At 43.3% G+C, this 21,136-nt stretch overlaps 1 protein-coding gene across 10 annotated transcripts in view; it reads right to left on the minus strand.

The window, feature by feature from the left end:
* CPNE1 (copine 1) overlaps positions 1–21,136 on the minus strand; it is a 797,848-nt gene that overhangs the window by 546,359 nt on the left and 230,353 nt on the right. For all 10 annotated transcript variants that reach the window (XM_069243860.1, XM_069243864.1, XM_069243859.1 and 7 more), the window contains one exon: positions 15,738–15,866. In XM_069243860.1, the coding sequence (XP_069099961.1) occupies positions 15,738–15,866 (129 nt within the window). The remainder of the gene's footprint in view (positions 1–15,737; positions 15,867–21,136) is intronic.

Below are 21,136 nucleotides of genomic sequence, written 5' to 3' on the forward strand. Positions count from 1 at the left end.
TAATAGATATCAGTATGACAATTTCTACATAACATAGAATACTGTGTGCATTAGGTACTAAATACATACATTTGCTTCAGAAAATGGGCTATCTGTAAAGAGTTCACCACAGTATGAAGCCTGCAGCTAGTATGATCTTTAGCATCTTCAGACCATGGTTCTTTCAAGGGAATACGGTCTTCTTTGACAAGCGTATTCACTGTTCTTAGTAGATACTTTAATACTTTGTGGTGCATTCCTCATGGGATTTCCACTGTCTGAAAACAGTTTAGTATAGAGACCACTCTCTGCATAAACACTGTTTACAGTGCCCAATTTTCTACTTCTATCAACTTAATTTCGGACTGAGGGGTTTGATACAGATAAAAGCTGTCCGTAGTAGGACAATTTGGGAACAGACATTGAGTATCTTGAGGAACTTGGCTTTCACTGAACAGTTGTATACATACTGAACACCATGTGCGTTGATTGTTCCCCATATATCAGTAGTTGATTGCTAATGTGAACTAGTGATACTTCATATTATTCAGAGTTATTTTGTACTTATTTTCAGGCCTCTAATTCCATCCTAATTTAAAGATTGATGTGTACAAAAGAAGCCTGGATGCTATCAATGATGTCATTTGAGATGCCATAAATTACATCAGAAAAGGTCATGAGTGATGTAATATGTGAGGACATAAACTGTTCATTGTGAGGGTGCAAGTTATAGTTGGCACTGTGCAGTACACTCACAAATACCATCTTCGGTCCAGTCAGGCTTGTTTGTTTAACCTTAAACTCAACCCTGAGTAGCTGAGGCTGCAAGCAGTAAGGGTTGGAAAAGGAACTGTGTGTAAAGCATTTAACAGCACCAAGCAAACGAAATAAAGTTGCAACGCATGTAAGGAAGACACCAATGTATAAAAATAGATCTTATGAATTTTAGAGAGCTTGATGAGCAAAATTCAACTAAGGTGCCATAGTCACAGATTTGAGAAGATATTATGTATAAATGCAACTAAAAACAAGCATTGGTCAACAAGAACTCTTGAAACTTTTGAAAAGTTTGACTACTTCCCCGCAGGCTGGACAACCAATTCTAGCTGTATAGAGGTCTAGGAGGCCAAAGTAGACACTCTGGACAGTTACCTGGCCATCAGAGTGTTTAAGGGAAGTTACAAACTTTACAGGAGAACCGTCATAGACATTAATGGAGTGGTCCTGATGCTGAGGCAAAAGATGCTTAAAGGACGCTCCAGTTGTGGTTCTGTCAACAGCGGTGTCTTTGTAGCTGCTCCTTGGTCCACAGGTGAAGTGGGGTGACACTGGCCACAGAGATCAGGGTCGCTTGAAGACGTCCCAGGCTGAGCTACTGGTCAGTCTGTCCCTCGGCTGGGGCAAAATCCTTAGGTGAGGCTAGTGTTCTTTGGATGCAATGAATCCAGACTTGGATAACACTTCCAGGTCAGGCAGACTCTGGTGAAACTTTTGTCCATCTTGGATATGTCCTCTTGGGGGCCCGGCGACTGGTAACGGCAAAACTTGTGGTGGCTACTAACTTGTCGGTTTGGGCTTCTTCAGCGCTTGTCCCCCTGGAGCTTGTTCCAAGAGATCAGCTGACTGACCCTTGGAGTCAATGCTTTGATCTGGGGCTGGGAATCGCCTTTTTCCTGAGCCAGGATCCACAGGCACAGTCCAATCTTACCTACCCCAAAGTGCAGCATGTGTAGTCTTTCTGATGGTGTAGCCTCTCTTTGTGTGAATCCAAGGGCAGCTTGGCAGTCCTCCTTCGGTCTTCTCACCAAATCCAAAGTGATCTGAGGATTAGGGTGCCAGGGGTGCCATACTTATCCCAGGAAAGTTCCTTGAAGGGACCACGAGGTAACTAGCCAATGAGCTACTGGGTCCCCTCCTACTTAGTTATGAAGTTCCTGTGATGTGTGGCATCTGGCTATTCCAGAGTGCCGCATTCGTGCCCTTTTCAAGATGGCACAACCCTTCCTTAGTTGTCAGGAGCTTGGTAGTCCACCCTAGAGATGGGGCTACACGCCCATGGAAAAACTGGCTTGGGGGTGAGTGTTCCCACCTTAGCTCTCTCTTGACTGCAAGAACCAAAGGCATTCTGCTCAGAGGTGTTGACGCTACTTCTCTCACTAAGGCGGCTTCCCCTTTAAAGCTCACCTTTTAGGCTAACACCCTGAGTGGCCATCATGTGAAAGGAGTTAACATCTCACTCTGCGGCAACTACCTTTGTTCTTGAACCTGGGAGTCGTTCACATGTCTCCCAAGGCGGTCAAAAAGTTGTCTGTGTGCCAGGGACTTTGTGAAGCCGCTGAGCTAGCTGGAGTACAGAGTGGCAACTTTCTAAAAGTTGCTAAACTTTAATTGTGGCAAAAGATTTGATCTGGGCATAAGGTCGGGTTTAATGCCATGATGCATTCGATACCTTACATGAACAATTTAGGTACTTCTATTCAGGAGTTAGCCAGGATCAGGTGCCAACCCATAACCCTGTGTTGCGGTGCCAACTGGTAACTTATACAAAGCTAAACAACAGTTTGGAAGTGTTGCTGTTAAGACACATTAAAAAATATATTTTTTACTTAATAAAATGCAGCTCCCTGCCATGCAGCTCTACAGGCCTTCCTTATTGGAGATATACATTGTTAAAGCATAGAGTGGATTTGCCATTGGTGTGAATGGAAAAGTCGAACTGGCAGTGTCCTTCCAGTCTACAGTGGCAGGCAGAGAGCCATTTTGTACTTTGACACGCACATAGTGGCACAAACAGTGCTGCAGCCTAAGACACAGTGCCTTATTCCCTGGGTACCATGTACTAGGGACTTAGAAGTATGTCGGTCCTTGCAACTTGGGGGTATCTAATTCAACATGCAACTTGTCTAGTGTCAGAACACTGGCACAGAGGTCTGATTAGTAGATCTCGGCACACTTGCATGAGTCAAAAAAACAGCAGAATTAGTCCAAAACTATAGGCTTAACATGGAAAAAGAAGTATTTCATTATACTCTGCTAACTATAACTGGTGAATTTCTGTGTTTTTTGGGAGTTCAAAACGTTAGTGTTGTCACGGACATTCACCTAACTATAACTTTACCCTTTGTTTTTCCAGTGAATTTAAAAGGTTTTTGTTTCTTTAACAAACAACTGATTTTTTTAATCACACAACCATAACTTTGTTTTAACCTGTTTTTCCCCCCAGTGACTTTCTAGGGTTTTGTAAGCGTAACGTAATATTATATTACCATACGTAAAGCCAACTCCCCGCCATGCACAGCTGCAACCTCGCCCCCACCACACACGGACAGACAGCCACCCCCACAAAGGGTATGGCCTTTGATCACGCACATCAGGGTGTTAGCAACAGAGCCTGGCCTGCAGCTTGGGTGTGTAGCCTACCCCTCGCAGGCAGCCAACCCCTCTCTGAACACAGCCTTTTGTCACGTGCAGTGGGGATAGCAGGAGAGCCTGACTTACAGCCAGGCCCTGCATCCAACTCTATGCATGCAGCCACCCAGAGGCAGAAAATCCTACACCAAGCACATCCTTTAGTCATGCATAGCATGGTGTTAGCTGCAAGACCTGTCTTGCCGCCAGGCCCTACTTCCAACTCCCCAACAAGCAGCCAACCACATGCTGCACACAGACTTTGGTTGTGCACAGAGGGGTGTTAATCACAGGGCTTGGCCAACAGCTATGCCCTGTGGCCAAATCTCCAGCAGGCCACCAAACCCCACACCAGGCCTAGCCTTCGGCATGCTCAGAGTAGGGTTGGCGTTCGGGCCCCAGGGAGCCATCCCTTGGGGCCAAAACATATGTATTAAGGGGAAGGGGTTGTGCAGCTTTTTAGCAACACAAAAAACTATTTGCTATTGAAAGCTGACCTTAGGATAACTTCCCAGTTTTGACAGCCACTGGGAGATTGTGTATATATATATATATATATATATATATATATATATATATATATATATATATATATATATATATATATATATATACATACATATACACACACATATATACACATACATACTTCAACAAACCGACACACAGTTAAACGCAGCACTCACACGATCTTAATTGTTCTTTAATGTGGTATGAATCAATTACACCCCACACGGTCTTGATCACGGTTAATGAGTGATCCCTTGCTTTCAGTTTTATACTCTCTCACACCTCATGCCGTTATGTGGCCTTCTGGAATATGTAGTAACAAACATGTCATGCAATGTTTTAAATAATATAACAAAACACCAAAGATGTGAATAAATTTCAATGCTACCACTAAAAACATGCAACATAAAAGGCGACCGGAAAATGCAACATTAATCAACTATGTCAATTGCACTATTTCCAAACTTAATTATAAGAAGCCATTTTAATCCTTTCAAAGGACTGCTCTATCAATTTATTCATTTTAGCCTGTTTTTGGCATAGTCTCAATTTACCATTATCAGCGGGCCTACTTTTTATTTTGGGGTCTAGTACCCACATCTACTCAATACACGCATATAACAATTGTACTAATATAATATAGTATATATATGGATTATGTTACTTACCCTGTAAGCATTTGTTCGTGGCATTTAGTGCTGTAGATTCACATGCAGTGCACACTCCTGCTATTAGTTTTTAAGCTGTATGTGTGCAAGTTGTTTATCTTCAAAGAAGTCTCTCGACTCGCAAGGCAAAGTAACTCCTCCTGTCAGTGATAGCGCGCATAGGCATCAACTCCTCTGTTTTCCTCCAGTCGGGTAAGAATTTAGTGTAAGTGTTAGTATTGAGATGACCATGTATAAAAGAGTATACGAAAAAGTACTGCAATGGCCAGTGGTGTCTGGGGAGGGTGCATGTGAATCTACAGCACTACATGCCACAAACAGATGCTTATAGAGTAAGTAACATAATATGTTCAATGGCATGTTTGGCTGTAGATACAATTGCTGTGCATAGACTATAAAGCACTGCCCTCCAGAAAGTGGTGGCTAACCTGTGGATGTTGCAGTTGTTGGTAAAAGTGTACATAGCACTGCCTGTCCTACATGCTTGTTGGCGTGCTAATACATCCACACAGTAATGCTTAGTGAAGGTGTGGAGTAGACCATGTAGCTGCTTTATACGGGTTTCAGCTATTGATATATTGCCCAAGAAAGCCATAGATGCTCCTGTTTTATGAGTAGTGTGTGCTCTAGGTGTGGCCAAAACGTTTTGCTTTGGCGTAACATGTTTGAATACGTTTAATTATCCATCTTGAAATGCCTGATTTGGATATGGTTTTCCCTATGTGAGGAGGTGAAAAGGCAACAAAAAGTTGTTTGGTTTCACAAAACTCTTTAGTCTAATCAATATAATACCTTAAAGCTCTTTTTACATCTAATGTATGAAGGGCACTATCCGCAACTGAATCAGGTTGTGGGAAGAAAACCGGTAATTCAACTGACTAGTTTAGGTAGAAGGAAGAGACTACCTTTGAGAAGAATTTTGGGTTACTTCTAAGAACCACCCTGTCCCTGTGTATTTGGAAGAAAGGTTCTTCTGAGGTTAATGCCTGGAGCTCACTGACACATCCAAGTGAAGTGATGGCTACTAAAAAAGTAGGAGTGGGCAGTTATGCAACGGTTCAAATGATAGTCCGGTTATTATCACGTTGAAGATTCCACATAGGTGCAGGGGTAACCATAGGTGGAATTACTCTTAAGTACTTCCATGAATGCTTTGATGTCTGGTACTTTGAAGAATGATGAATGTTGTCTCTTTTGTAAGAAGGCGGCAACTGCAGCTAGATGTGATCGTATCGAAGTATACGCTAGACCAGAGGCCTGCAAATTAAGAAGATAGACAATATTTTGAACAGTTGCATGAACCGGATCATTGACAGTAGAAAACAAATCTTTTCAACTTCGCAGCGAAACACGCTTCTGTTGTGGGTGTACGGGCTTCTTTGAGAATAGTCATACCTTCTGGTGGGAGACTGAGGTAAACAAACTATGACCTCAGGAGTCAAATTGCAAGGTTCAGTTCCTTTGGCTTTGGGTGTCTGACTTCCCCATGGTTCTGAGTGAGAAGATTCAGGTTGAGAGGTACCACAGAAAGTTTGAGTAGTGTGGTGAACTACATTGACGAGCCCAAGTGGGAGCTATTAGAATGAGGGTGACAGAGGTTTGCCTGAGCTTCTGAACCACAAACAAAGGAAGTGTAGGAGTTGGAAAAGCACAGGCAAGTATCCCTGACCAGTCCATCTATAGAGCATTGCCCTTGGATAGCGGGTGTGGGAGCCTGGAGGCGAAGTCCAGGCATTTTGCGTTGTCTGTGGTTGCACACAGGTCTATCTGTGGAAAGCCCCTCCTGTGAAAGTATGGGAGGAGGATTTAGGGGTGGAGTTCCCACTCACAGACTTGTTGCCGCATCCTGCTGAGGTAGTCAGCAAAGGTGTTGTGCATCCTGCGGAGGTGTTCTGCTAACAGGTCAATGTTGTGACGTATTGCCCACCACCAAATCATCTCTGAAATAGGCGTGATAACTTTAGAGAGTGTGACCCCCTGTTCTTATAGATAAAACATGGCTGTTGTGTTGTCCGTGTGGACTAAGAGGACTTTGCCTTTTAAGTGAGCTAGAAAAGCTTTCAGTACTACGTGAACTGCCTGAAGCTCCAGATAGCTGATGAGAATGGTCTGATGTTTGGTGGCCCAGAGACCCTGAACTGTGAGATTCTATAAGTGTTCTCACCACCCTGTGAGTGATGCATCCGCTGTGAGAATGATCTGGGGAACAGGGTATAGAAACTGGCCCCCTTTTCATAGGCTTTGTGTGTTCCACCACTGCAGACAGTAATGTGTGCAGCTGTCTACCAACGCTATGTATCTTTAACTGACCCTGTGACCATTGACTCCTCAGACACTCTTGCAGTGGTCGCATACAGTCTTGCATGTGGCACTATTGAAATACAAGATGTCATCATGCCCAAAAGTCTATGAATTGTTCTGACTGCCATGTGTTGATTGGGATGAAATTGTTGAATCAATGTTGTGAATCCTGGTTGCAATGGAATAGGCTACACTCAGCTGTATTTTGCGAATAGCCCCTAAATAAGGCTGAATCTGTGAAGGTTGAAGGTGAGACTTTTGTATGTTGATTGCAAACCCTAGTTGATGAAGTTGTAGAGTGGATTGAGTGTGTTGCAGAAACAACTGATGTGTACCGGCTTTGATAAGCCAGTCGTCCAGATATGGTAAGACATGAATACTCTGCGTAGATGAGCTACAACTACCGCTAGAAGTTTGGTGACAACACGAGGAGCTGTAACGACTCCAAATAGGAGCACCTTGAACTGACAAAGTGTCCCAGTTATCACAAAACTCAGTTATTTTCGGTGTGCTGGATGTATTGGAATGTGAAAGTAAAAGTCCTTCAAGTCTAGCTCAGGCATTAAGCCGTCTTGTTGTATTATAGGAATCACATCCTGTAGAGGCGGCATATGGAAATCTTCTGAGAGGACGTCATTGTTAAATGGCCTGAGGTCTAATTTAGGCCATAGTGAGCCCTTTTTGAGGTGGAGCATAGCAGTACGCAAGTGCTGTTTTCCAATGTGCTGTTATCTACCTGTGTGCTTTAACCATCCCCGCCTTGAACCTATCACCTTAATTCGTTGATGGGCTTTCCTTTAAAAAAAATCCCTTGGTGTTGTTGGTAAATGCCTTACGTTTGTCCCACCTTCAGGATGATTTGTTAACGCCTTGAAGACTGATCCTGTTACATGGATAATTGCACAATTGTGAGCAAACCTCTTTTTTTCTTTTGTGTCTCTCCTTTGCGTTCATGCTCATGGTGCCCATGGCGCTTTGAGTCTGCTTATCCATGTCATTGCTTCTCTGAGATGATATTGAGTGTGGCCCATTTGATGTTTGTGGGTTTCAGAGAGTGCTGAAACAGGTCATTCCCCTCCAGAAAGGGAGCAAGGAGAGAGGGTGTGGAGACTCATGAAAGTTGTTCCAGTGAATGTTGAAGTCCCTTTGGAAATTATGATTACAATTGGACACAATCCTAGGATCCAAGGTTATTTGGTCTACACAGTGTTAAATAGAGGAATTGTTGCTGGGAGGATGATAAATGCTGCTCATCATTGTGGGTTTTAGAGTCGGTAGATTTGAGTTGAAGTAACCTCTTAGAGTAGCTGTAGATAGCTGCTACTCCGCCACCCACTGTTCCTTTGTAGTTAAGAAGTCAGATGATGGCGAAGTCTGCAGGAGTCAGTAAATTCACGGTGGGTTGGGAAAAGCGGTTTGCGCACTGGCAGGGATTTGAATCCTCCCTCATCCACACGCACAGCCCTATAAGAGTAATCAATTTTTGTACTTTGCACCACATAGTGAACCTCTGTCACAGTCCAATTAGTAGAGGTGGGATGTAGTCTAGATAAGATTATTTTCCATTATTTGTTTCTTATTTAAAAAAAAAAAAAAAAAAAAAAAAAAAAAAAAATATTTAATGCCACGTACTCAGCAGTGTTTTTTCTGGGACAGAGCAGGCAAGATGAAACCACTGGCCAGGTCTCTGTCATGACTACTTACCCAGCAGTCCTACGTCCTCAGATTGTGATGTAAACCAATATTTCACAGTGTGACAGTCCCCCACAGTCTACATAAAACTGTCTCTTGCAAAAAGAATGTCCCTGACAACACAACAGTGACCGAAACCCACTCATAAACCAAGTTAGCCCATTGAAAATAAAAAGTAAAGATAGCAAACATAACTATTAATCCCAGAGAAGACTGCCTTACGCAACCTCTCTATTAAAGAGTGAAGATCAAATGCAATCTTGCAACTAAACCGCGCATTGTATTAAACTGGGGATCTGCGATAGTTAATAGAAGGCCGATACTCTCTCTAATAAAGACGACGTTACTTTCCGACAGAGTACATCTACTCTTGGGCATGATGATCCAAACATACAAAATGTTGAAGTATAGAGAAAATAAGAGGCGTTGTGACCATAATTCATCAAGAGCACATAAGACGCATCCACTCCCACTTCTGCACATTTTGAGCTTGTGCGAAGAATGCATTTGATAAAAGGGATCGCAATTTGCGCACTGACTTTTAATTAATACATTCTTATTTTGCAAACCGATGTTATGTATTGATAAGTCGTTTCACAAAATAGAGAATTGCAGTAGGTCAAAATTCGGCATACCTCAAATATTAATGAGTTAGGTCGCAAATTGTGACCCACGACGATTGACTACAATCATATACTTGGTAGAACGCTCGGGTCAGCAGACCACTATGTCTGTGATTGCTTTTAAATAAAGCAATGTCTTAAAATGGAGCTCATTTTCCTAGAAGGAAAACAGGATTTAATACAGAATAAACATCACTAAATGTATTTTTACATTAAATGCACTCTAAACAGAAAAATGTAACAAATAAAAAAAAAAAAAGCTGTGGCAGTAAGTTGAAGGGGCCGGGAGTGGCTGGACATGGAACGTATAGGCCCGATATAGCTTTAAAATTACGCTGCCTCAGTATTTAGTGCTTTAACATTCATACGCAGCAGCCATGTTAACTGCACAGCGCTTTAAAGTTATTTTCTGTTTCGAAGATGTTTGTTTTTTGGGGCTCCAGGAATATCAAGTTATTTGTTTGAGCGCAAAATTACAACTTTACTAAACTGCGTAGTAAATATCTTTGAAATCTGTGCACTGCAGCCGCTTCCAAACCCTGTGCATGCAGCCAGCCCCTGGCTCATGAGAGATGTAGCTGCAGACTGTGATGAAAACAGGTAAGGTGCTGAAATCCAGGCTTTGCTGTGTTTTTACTGTGTTACACTACTAATCAAGAGGGCATTCCAACTGTAATATCATAACGCTGGAAGCCAGCCCTTGGAACAGTATTCTTAGAGTTGTCCAACTCCCTAGTTCAAAATGTGATTTGCTCATTTAGTGTATGTTTCGGCTTTGCATTCTGGGACTTGTAGTTTTATTTTTATAACATGATATAGGCTGTGAATACAAAGCAGAAACCTGACTAGATGAACTATACACATTTAAGACTCTGAATCTTGAGCTGTGTGTGCGCATGCATTTACAAAATTAACCTCGAGGAGAGCTTAGAGTCGATTATGCTGTATAATTGTTAATATTTTATAACTAATATTTAAGTTCAAGACTGACTGAGGATCATTAATATCATGTTAGGTGACTCTCCTCAAGCATGTGAAAAATCATGAGTGTTTTGTTCGACTCCCCAGACTGCAGTAAAGGGACAGCAATTCAGTATGCATGCATTCTTGGAGTACAATTATTTATTCATTGGCTCGCGGGGAATGTCACCTGTGCCAAGTAAATATGTTTTGCACCTGGGAGTAGTTTGTGTTTTGAGGGCATGGTTTGAAAAATATTCAAGTATGCCTACTAGCCTTTAGTTATATGCAGGGCCACTAGAATTATGTGTCTGAAAGGTCCAAAGTATGCAGCAGGATTGACCAATCAATGTGGCAAAATTAAGTCCAGTATTGCATTTACAACTCAAGTAAATGCGAGACCTATTGCATTGCAAATGCTTGTTTTTTGGAAATGAGAAAGTATAGAGTATATATTCCTGAGTTTTGATGATGAGGGGGGACAGGTTCTATGGCTACTTTGAGCAAAAGAGCCTGTACTTACTGTTTGAGCAGGCTTAGATTAACTTTGGGATACTTTGTCTGCGAGGTGGGATGTTTGGAGGTGGTTTAATGAGCTCCAGACAATAATCATGTTGGATAATATACAATTCCCACTGATCTGTTGTAATTGTTTTCCATTTGTGATAGAATTGTTGTAGTCTTCCCCCGACAGGTGTTAAGTGATCGGGGGAAAGAGGAACGAGTCACTGTTTTGAGGTGGAGGATGGCACCCTTTCCACAACCTTTGAAATTATTCACTCTATGTGTGCCTCTGTAGTATCCACTTGAAGGTAAGGAATGATGATGTTTCCTGTAGGAGGAGGAGGTGGAGGCATCCGACTGTGTGGTCTCACTACCAAGCTTATTTGTGGGGAGTCAAAGTGTTGTAGTTGGACTTTCGCTCCTAGGCGAGACTGCTGGTTTAGGGATGACGGCATCTTTGTTTGTAGGTGACTAAGCCAATCCTATAACAAGTAGTAACTCTTGGCCCAACCTGCCCAGCTCACAAGCAGTACCTGACCAAAAAACTCAAAAGTAAAAGGTGATTTCTGGCAGCCTTTGTGCATGGACTCTACAATGCAACATCTCAGGGGAGTCGTGGTGGAACAGAGATTACCCTTTTCTCAAGTTAGTAATACATCTCAATCACAACCAGGCAATAAAAGGAGATGCAGGAAAGTTTTCAATTGGTTTATTAAATAGACTGCAACCTGCTGTAAAATGCATGCAAGAGGCAGAGCTGTAAAGATGGGAGCTGTAGGAAGTTGGCTCTGTATGTGCTATTTCAAAGTAAGGAATAGCATGCACAGAGTCCAAGGGTTCCCCTTAGAGGTAAAATAGTGGTAAAAAGAGATAATACTAATGCTCTATTTTGTGGTAGTGTGGTCGAGCAGTAGGCTTATCCAAGGAGTAGTGTTAAGCATTTGTTGTACATACACATAGACAATAAATGAGGTACACACACTCAGAGACAAATCCAGCCAATAGGTTTTGTATAGAAAAATATCTTTTCTTAGTTTATTTTAAGAACCACAGGTTCAAATTTAACATGTAATATCTTGTTTGAAAGGTATTGCAGGTAAGTACATTAGGAACTTTGAATCATTTCAATTGCATGTATACTTTTCAAGTTATTCACAAATAGCTATTTCAAAAGTGGACACAGTGCAATTTTCACAGTTCCTGGGGGAGGTACGTTTTTGTTATTTTTACCAGGTAAGTAAGACACTTACAGGGTTCAGTTCTTGGTCCAAGGTAGCCCACCGTTGGGGGTTCAGAGCAACCCCAAAGTTACCACACCAGCAGCTCAGGGCCGGTCAGGTGCAGAGTTCAAAGTGGTGCCCAAAACGCATAGGCTAGAATGGAGAGAAGGGGGTGCCCCGGTTCCGGTCTGCTTGCAGGTAAGTACCCGCGTCTTCGGAGGGCAGACCAGGGGGGTTTTGTAGGGCACCGGGGGGGACACAAGCCCACACAGAAATTTCACCCTCAGCGGCGCGGGGGCGGCCGGGTGCAGTGTTAGAACAAGCGTTGGGTTCGCAATGTTAGTCAATGAGAGATCAAGGGATCTCTTCAGCACTGCAGGCAGGCAAGGGGGGGCTTCCTCGGGGAAACCTCCACTTGGGCAAGGGAGAGGGACTCCTGGGGGTCACTTCTGCAGTGAAAGTCCGGTCCTTCAGGTCCTGGGGGCTGCGGGTGCAGGGTCTTTTCCAGGTGTCGGGACTTAGGTTTCAGAGAGTCGCGGTCAGGGGAAGCCTCGGGATTCCCTCTGCAGGCGGCGCTGTGGGGGCTCAGGGGGGACAGGTTTTGGTACTCACAGTCGTAGAGTAGTCCGGGGGTCCTCCCTGAGGTGTTGGTTCTCCACCAGCCGAGTCGGGGTCGCCGGGTGCAGTGTTGCAAGTCTCACGCTTCTTGCGGGGAGTTGCAGGGTTCTTTAAAGCTGCTTCTTGAAACAAAGTTGCAGTCTTTTTGGAGCAGGTCCGCTGTCCTCAGGAGTTTCTTGTCGTCGTCGAAGCAGGGCAGTCCTCAGAGGATTCAGAGGTCGCTGGTCCCTTTGGAAGGCGTCGCTGGAGCAGAGTTCTTTGGAAGGCAGGAGGCAGGCCGGTGAGTTTCTGGAGCCAAGGCAGTTGTTGTCTTCTGGTCTTCCTCTGCAGGGGTTTTCAGCTAGGCAGTCCTTCTTCTTGTTGTTGCAGGAATCTAGTTTCTAGGTTCAGGGGGAGCCCTTAAATACTCAATTTAAGGGCGTGTTTAGGTCTGGGGGGGTTAGTAGCCAATGGCTACTAGCCCTGAGGGTGGGTACACCCTCTTTGTGCCTCCTCCCAAGGGGAGGGGGTCACATCCCTAATCCTATTGGGGGAATCCTCCATCTGCAAGATGGAGGATTTCTAAAAGTTAGAGTCACCTCAGCTCAGGACACCTTAGGGGCTGTCCTGACTGGCCAGTGACTCCTCCTTGTTGCTTTCTTTGTTCCCTCCAGCCTTGCCGCCAAAAGTGGGGGCCGTGGCCGGAGGGGGCGGGCAACTCCACTAAGCTGGAGTGCCCTGCTGGGCTGTGACAAAGGGGTGAGCCTTTGAGGCTCACCGCCAGGTGTTACAGCTCCTGCCTGGGGGAGGGGTTAGCATCTCCACCCAGTGCAGGCTTTGTTACTGGCCTCAGAGTGACAAAGGCACTCTCCCCATGGGGCCAGCAACATGTCTCTAGTGTGGCAGGCTCCTAGAACCAGTCAGCCTACACAGATAGTCGGTTAAGTTTCAGGGGGCACCTCTAAGGTGCCCTCTGTGGTGTATTTTACAATAAAATGTACACTGGCATCAGTGTGCATTTATTGTGCTGAGAAGTTTGATACCAAACTTCCCAGTTTTCAGTGTAGCCATTATGGTGCTGTGGAGTTCGTGCAAAACAGACTCCCAGACCATATACTCTTATGGCTACCCTGCACTTACAATGTCTAAGGTTTTGCTTAGACACTGTAGGGGCACAGTGCTCATGCACTGGTATCCTCACCTATGGTATAGTGCACCCTGCCTTAGGGCTGTAAGGCCTGCTAGAGGGGTGTCTTACCTATACTGCATAGGCAGTGAGAGGCTGGCATGGCACCCTGAGGGGAGTGCCATGTCGACTTACTCATTTTGTTCTCACTAGCACACACAAGCTGGTAAGCAGTGGGTCTGTGCTGAGTGAGGGGTCTCTAGGGTGGCATAATACATGCTGCAGCCCTTAGAGACCTTCCCTGGCATCAGGGCCCTTGGTACCAGAGGTACCAGTTACAAGGGACTTATCTGGATGCCAGGGTGTGCCAATTGTGGGATCAATGGTACATTTTAGGGGAAAGAACACTGGTGCTGGGGCCTGGTTAGCAGGGTCCCAGCACACTTCTCAGTCAAGTCAGCATCAGTATCAGGCAAAAAGTGGGGGGTAACTGCAACAGGGAGCCATTTCTTTACAGGAGCCATGAATACAAAGATCCCCACCATCTTGCAAGAAACATGAAATGTAAAATATCCCTAAAATCGTAGCATAAAGAACCTAATCTCTAACTAAACGAGAGCTAAGTGTGTTAGACCTAATCTGCCAGTACCAGCTCCATGAGAAGCGCCCCTCAACCCTTGTTACCTTGGAATGAGGTCTCTAGATCAGACTCTGTGGTGACACAAAGGCTGGATCTGCATCAAAGCGACATGCAGCATTGACGGCGCTGATAGCATCTGGTGGGAATCCCCCTGATAAACTTGTCTATGTGAGATGTATTTATACAGATCGTGTAGGACTCCTGACACAGGTATGTTCCCAAACAATAGATAAGGAGGCATGCTTGGGGTATCAATTATATAAACAATTCGCTTCAAAAGCACTTTATGTTCCTGTCATGCGTAAAAGGGACAAGGGGCATGATGTGAATAACTACTTAGCTTGACGCTGATAGTGACGCCTTCACAGAGTGGCGCTGATACCGTAAAATCTAAACATTTCACTAATTACAAACACAGCAGCCATTTTGAAAGAAATAATTAAATAAATAGGCTAAGACAGAGCAATCTAAGTAGGTTAAAAGTCACTAGGTGACAGAGCACAGACCTGCAAGCTAAGGCTAAGCTAAACTCCTGATTGCCATTTAAACTAAATAGGATCCACTACAAAAGTAAGATTTTAACGCCTGAGTGACATCTTACTTGGAGATATATATCTCTGTTTATCTATAGATGTAGGTATATGGCTCCACCGCTTATATGATGAAGAGGAGCAATTTATGGCAGTATAGCACAGTATGAGCAAACATTCAATATAACACAATAATTCTTAACTAACGAAATGGACAGATGAAGGCTGTCATGTTTTGATGCTCACTATTTGGCTTTTGGTTTGTCTCTTTCTTAGTACAGAATTTGCACAAAGCTAAATTAATCTACAATTTGATACAAACCACAGGTTCAGGAAGATTTTTTGGCAAATGTTACATTTCTTAATTTGATACAGACTATGACAGATGAAAAAACATGCACAGCACTCAACCGTCCAGATCACTTGAACACTTTTTAAACCTTCATTTTTTCAAAGCTGTCAAACAGTTCTACAACTTACATAGAAAGGGTTTTGTGTTCACTCCTTCCACCCACTGGCTTCTTTAACGAGCTCCATTCAAGCTTTGGCTTGATTATTTGTCAATAGCATCCTGGCTCAGCCCAGTGGACTATTCATCGCTCATCTATTGTTTTATTGTATATCCCCCTGCCCCCACCCGAGTGGTTGCATTGAACTGCAGGAGACACTACTTTACATAGTCCTCACAATCCACTCCTGCTGGCTCCCTTCCATGTGTCTCACTCTAATATTCTTCTACTGCAGGCTTCAGTGAATTACATTTGCACCTAGTGGTTGAGCGGATTCCTGAAATTCTTCACAAATGTAAGACAGCATGTGGCAAGAACCACTTATAAATATGGTCTATGCCTACTTTATCTCATAGTAGGATATGTACAAATGCCTAAAGAGCGTGTTTAGAACGGGAAAAAAAACAGAGTTTGAAAGCCACTACACTGAATATTTACACACTTGAAGAATAACTTAACAAATGTTTTACCTCAGCCCATTTCCCGTCTCCAACACTTTGCATCACTACGCACAGAGGATCCGACTTCGAGCCAATATCTTTGTCCATCAGATTGTCACAGGATATTGACAACTGCACTTTGGTCACACACTGAGCCATCTAAAAAAAAAAAAAAAAAAAAAACAAGTTCAACAAATCTCCAATGCACCCCAGACAAACGCAAAATAGTAGAGAAAAAAGCTGATTGCGACTAGTAGGGTTGATACTGATCTTTTGTAAACCGCAGCTTAACTGGACCCCCATGAATAAATCCCATTCCCCATTAGAAGTTCCGATTTCACCAAGATCGCAACAATTTGGTAAGCTTAGTGATTAAACACACAGGGCCTGATTTAGAACTCAGCGGACGGATTACTCTGTCACAAGGGTGACGGATATCCCACCCACTGAAATCTAAATCCAATAGGATGGAATGGGATTTACATTTTGGCAGACAGAATATACGTCTCTGTTGTGACTGAGTAACCCGTCCACCGAAATCTAAATCAGGTCCACAGGCTGCGGATTGTTAGGGAAGGATACACTGAAGTGAACAATTTATTAATACCTTCATGAAAAAAATATTCTTGAGAGAAAAATACCCATCACCGTGGATCAGATTAATCTGTAGCCTTGGTCGACCACAGACGTCGTGTATGCAAAAGGAGCATCAAAGGCAATATGACTTGCCTTGTCCATCAAAAAAGTTGCTGGTGCGAAGGTTTTATTTATTTGTTTACTTTTTCTGCTGCTATACAACTTATAAATTACAAGCATAAAAGTACAAAAAAAAAGTTAAAATAAAAGACAAAATGATGCCACCTAAACGTAGGGGCTTGTATGCTACCATAAAAGTATGTAGAAAAAAAATTTTACACAAGTTCCCAAAACTCAATTCAGAGAGGGGTTACATTCTTTATTGAAACAAGGCTGGAGATCTTTCTCATAATGGTGAAAGGGATGCCCTCATTCAAGGGGACATGCCCATTTTAGGGGCAATACAGCACTAAGGTAGATATTACGCCACGATTGTGACGGTTAGTCAGTTAAGCATCTCATATCCCAGAAAAAGAGAAACATAGCATGGCATACCAGAGCAATGATGGGCATGAAATGCTCTCTGAAACATGGGCAGGGCAACATGCCAGAAAGGAAACCCCTGTATGAAAACAGGGAAGAGTAGACTTTTTTGATGTGGTCTGACCGCAGACAATTTCTTCCGTTAGAGGTTGAAGATTAAAGAATGTGTTTAGGCTTCTTCTATTTCGCCAATAATACAATTGAAATGTAAAGAGGACTTCCAGTCAGAGTTTATCAGAAACATAAATCAACATCAGTAAACAAAGTGCAGTCCTGGAACTCGTTGTGGTTTGTGTAGGTAATGGCGCCCACCGAATGTGAACATAGTTACAAAACCATGTTGTGCTGTACAAGGATGAGGGCTAGAAAGGGTTATGGCACACAGGGTCAGACAAGGCACCTCACTTGCTGCCTGGCAGTTGTATGGCCCTTACATATGAATAAGATGTTCCTTTAAAAGATGTTAAATTACTTCTTGAAAGGAAGGAGGGCTCCATATACTTGAACGAGAGAACTAAAGTACAGAATGTTTTATAAATGTCTAGGTTTGCTTTTTAGGTTGAAGCCTAGCAGACAGCACAGCTGTGTGGTTTGCTGAAGACATCTTGGGGACATTCAGAAAGCTTCCCTCGACGTGCATTCCCCCAATTACTCACTAATGGCTTTGTGGTTCGTAACTCACATTTGCTTGCTTTCTATTTGATGGATGTGTTTTAGGCTGTCCATCTTGAGTTTGTCCCTTCTGTGGAGCAAAGCCTGTTTACAAGGGCCCCTCGTATTCTTCCACCAGTGCTCCTTTTTGTAAACAGGCATTTAAATCTTGTTCTTATCTTGTCACATTTGCTTTGCATTCATAGACTGAGGTAAAATATTATGATCTGCCTTAAGACGGAGCTTGGTGTTTATTTTTCTTTGTCTGACTTCAAAGTGAGAGGATTTATGTGACAATCATGCCGAACACTAGGGGTGTGCTAAAGGAAGGCTGTAAAATCTTGTTTTTTTCCTAGCACACAACAAAATGTAAATGTCTGTAAATGAACTGTGCAGATATTTCAGAATATATCCAAATTAGGAAAGCACAAATGAAGCACTTTTTTTTGTTAATTCTGGAGTGCAGTGGAAACTATTTTAATATGATCAAAACAAATCAATATACTTGGTGATGACATTTCCACACATTACTGTTTGTGCACTGTATAGCTTTATGAGTAAAATTATGTCTGTGCAAATGTAATGGTCATATCAATTGAAAATGTGTTGTCTGTAATGGCAATGTACTTCCACGCCATGCATACTTCACTTTACAAACTACTCTAAACCACTCTGTACCATTCCACTCTACAGCTCTCCACTTTACACCACTCTACTCTATGCCAATGCAGTCTAAGCCACTCAGCACCACTGCACTCTATACAACCTCAGTCTAGGCCACTCCCCTCCCCTCTACTCTGCACCACTCCACTCTGCTTTGCAACACTGTATTCTATACCACTGCACTCAACGCCAATGTACTCTGCCAATACAGTCTAATCCTCTCCAATGTACTCTGCACCACTGCACTCTATCCAGCACCACTCCATTCCACTGCACGCCACTTCACTCTGCACCTCTCCACTCTATGCCACTGCAACTTATGGCGTATAACACTCTACACCACTGCATGCCACTTTAGTATAACCAAGCCACTCGACTGTACTCTGGAACACTGTATTCTTGGCCACTGCACTCTACTCCGCACCACTGTACTCTACATCACTCTACTCTGCACTACTCTACACCACTGAATTCTATACCACAGCGCCACTCCACTTTTCTGCACTGTACGGCAATGCACTGCACTCTAAGCCACTATACTCTGCATCACTCCACTCTACGCCACTGCACTCTGCCCTGTACCACTCTATTCTACTTTATGCTGCTTCTGTCCTCTCTAAACAATCTACTCTACGCCACCAATGTCTATGTCAATCTACTCTGTACTACAGCACTCTACGCCACCATCCTCTACTCTGCAATACACTACTACACTGCTCTGTATCCCACTCCACTTTACATCATTCTATTCTGCGTCACTGCACTCCACTTTATTGTACTGTGCACCACTGTACACTACACTAATACTCTCTACACCACTGCACTCTACATTAATGCACTCTACAACAAAACAATGAACTCCACTCGATGCCATTATGCCACTGCAATTTACGCTGCACCACTCCACGCCATTGCACTCAACTCCACTTTACTCAAAACCTATGCTTTCTACGCCACTACACTCTATGCCAGGCCACTCTACTAACTCTGCGATACTCCTCCGAGACACTACTCCAAGAAACCCTACTCCATTCTACAATTTACGACACTCCACTCTACAACACTCAACTCCACTCTGTGCCATTCCACTCTACTACACTACTCTATGCCACTTCACTCTGACAGTCTACTTCACTGTACACCACTCTATACTACGCAACTCCCTCTAAACCACTCCACGTTATTTTGCAGAAAGCAAACGATGCACTCTCCGCCATTGAACTCTACACCACTCTACTCTGCATCACTGAACTCACTCCTATGCCCCTCCACTCTACACCGCAGCTCTCCATGCCAATGCACCCTACACCACTTCGCTCAAAACTAATGCACTCAATGCCAGGCCACTCTACTATACTCCACAATACTCCCAGACACTACTCAATGAAACTACTCCACTCTACAACAATTTACGCCACTCCACAACTCTCTACACAACTGCCTCTGCTCCACTCCACAACACTGACACTCCAGAACTCAAATCCCCTCTATGCCATTCCACTCTACTACACCACTCTATGCCACTTCACTCTGACAATGTACTTCACTCTACGCCACTCTATACTACGTCACTCCATGTTACTTTACTTCACTCTGCTACTCCACTCCATTCTATGCCACTTTACAACACTCTACTCCACTCTGGCCTTCTACTTTATGACACTACTCACTCCACACTACTATGCAACTACACTACATGTCACTCCATAAAACTCCACTTCACTCCTGAACAATCCATTTTATGCCACTTTTATACAGATGAACAGTATCCACGGCGATGTATAACATGGCAAAGCCAATAGCTTTGCATAGGTGAGGCTTATTGGCTTTGCCAATGGTTGCTTCCTTAATATGGTTCCCCTATTCAGTACTTCCATTCATTCGCCCTCTAATGCAGTTTGTCACCGGTGTCAATAGCTGTATAATAAATCTGGAATGTATGAGGGGGGTTTAAAAAAAAAAAAAAAACCACAAAACCTATAAGTAGCCTTCAAATTTGCGGAAAGCAAACAATGAAAGCAAAATTTTGAACATAGTGAAGTTTAATTTGTTTACACTCAGACATTTCTGCATAATGAACTAGTTCTTTGTGTGACAACCGGGATGTGGCCATTAATTACAATGAAAGAAGATTAACAGTGGCATGACTTACAACCTCATTCCAGGAATACTGACAGGCACTTAATCAGTCCTAAAGTGATGAAACCACATCGATTGATTTCTTTCTCTTTGGAAATGACTTAAGCGTTGGGTTACCAGTCTGAAACGAGTGTGGCTCGTTTCCTCCCTACACCATTCCCACTTATAACTTGTGACGGGTGGGAGGGTGGGGCACGCGAGGATTCAAGCATGGTGCTGAATGGCGAGAATGAATAGGACTGGCCTCTGTTAAGTGATACACAGTTTATAGATAATCTGTACAGGAAGATGTGTGAGAAGGCACCTTTCTGAGGGCGGTTGGCTCAATGGTGGCTTTAGAAATGCGTTTTTGTCTTTGAAATGCAAATAAAGCGGGACATCAACAATTGCTTGAAGAAGACCTTGAACCTAGAGGCTAGCAAAACTAAAGAAAGTAATGAGGCCTTCATCTGTCCATTGACAAATATGCGATTTATTTCTGGCCAGACGCACAGTGTTTTGGGGAAAAGATGGTGACACATTAAGCAAGCACTTAACATTTCCCCTTCAAAATAATTATATATGCCTTTCCATGAAAGCAGGAGGTTGCTGAAAGAGGGCCAGGCCCATGACTCAGCTCCTCCATTATTTAGCACCCGAATGTAATGCTCCTTTCATCTGAGCACGGCTTTAAGTGCACTGGGTCCGTCCGACTCATACAGATGTCAATTAAAAACGAACACTGAAATGGGTCCCTATATTCATGCCCTTAACCTTATGGCCAAAAACAGATTGTTTCGAAACAACGAATGCAAAAAAAAGTTAAAGTAATCCATGTCATCCATTTCGCTTTTGATTATATTTCACATGCTTAACAC

This window comes from Pleurodeles waltl, chromosome 7, assembly GCF_031143425.1.
Source record: "Pleurodeles waltl isolate 20211129_DDA chromosome 7, aPleWal1.hap1.20221129, whole genome shotgun sequence".
Classification (NCBI taxonomy): Eukaryota; Metazoa; Chordata; class Amphibia; order Caudata; family Salamandridae; genus Pleurodeles; species Pleurodeles waltl.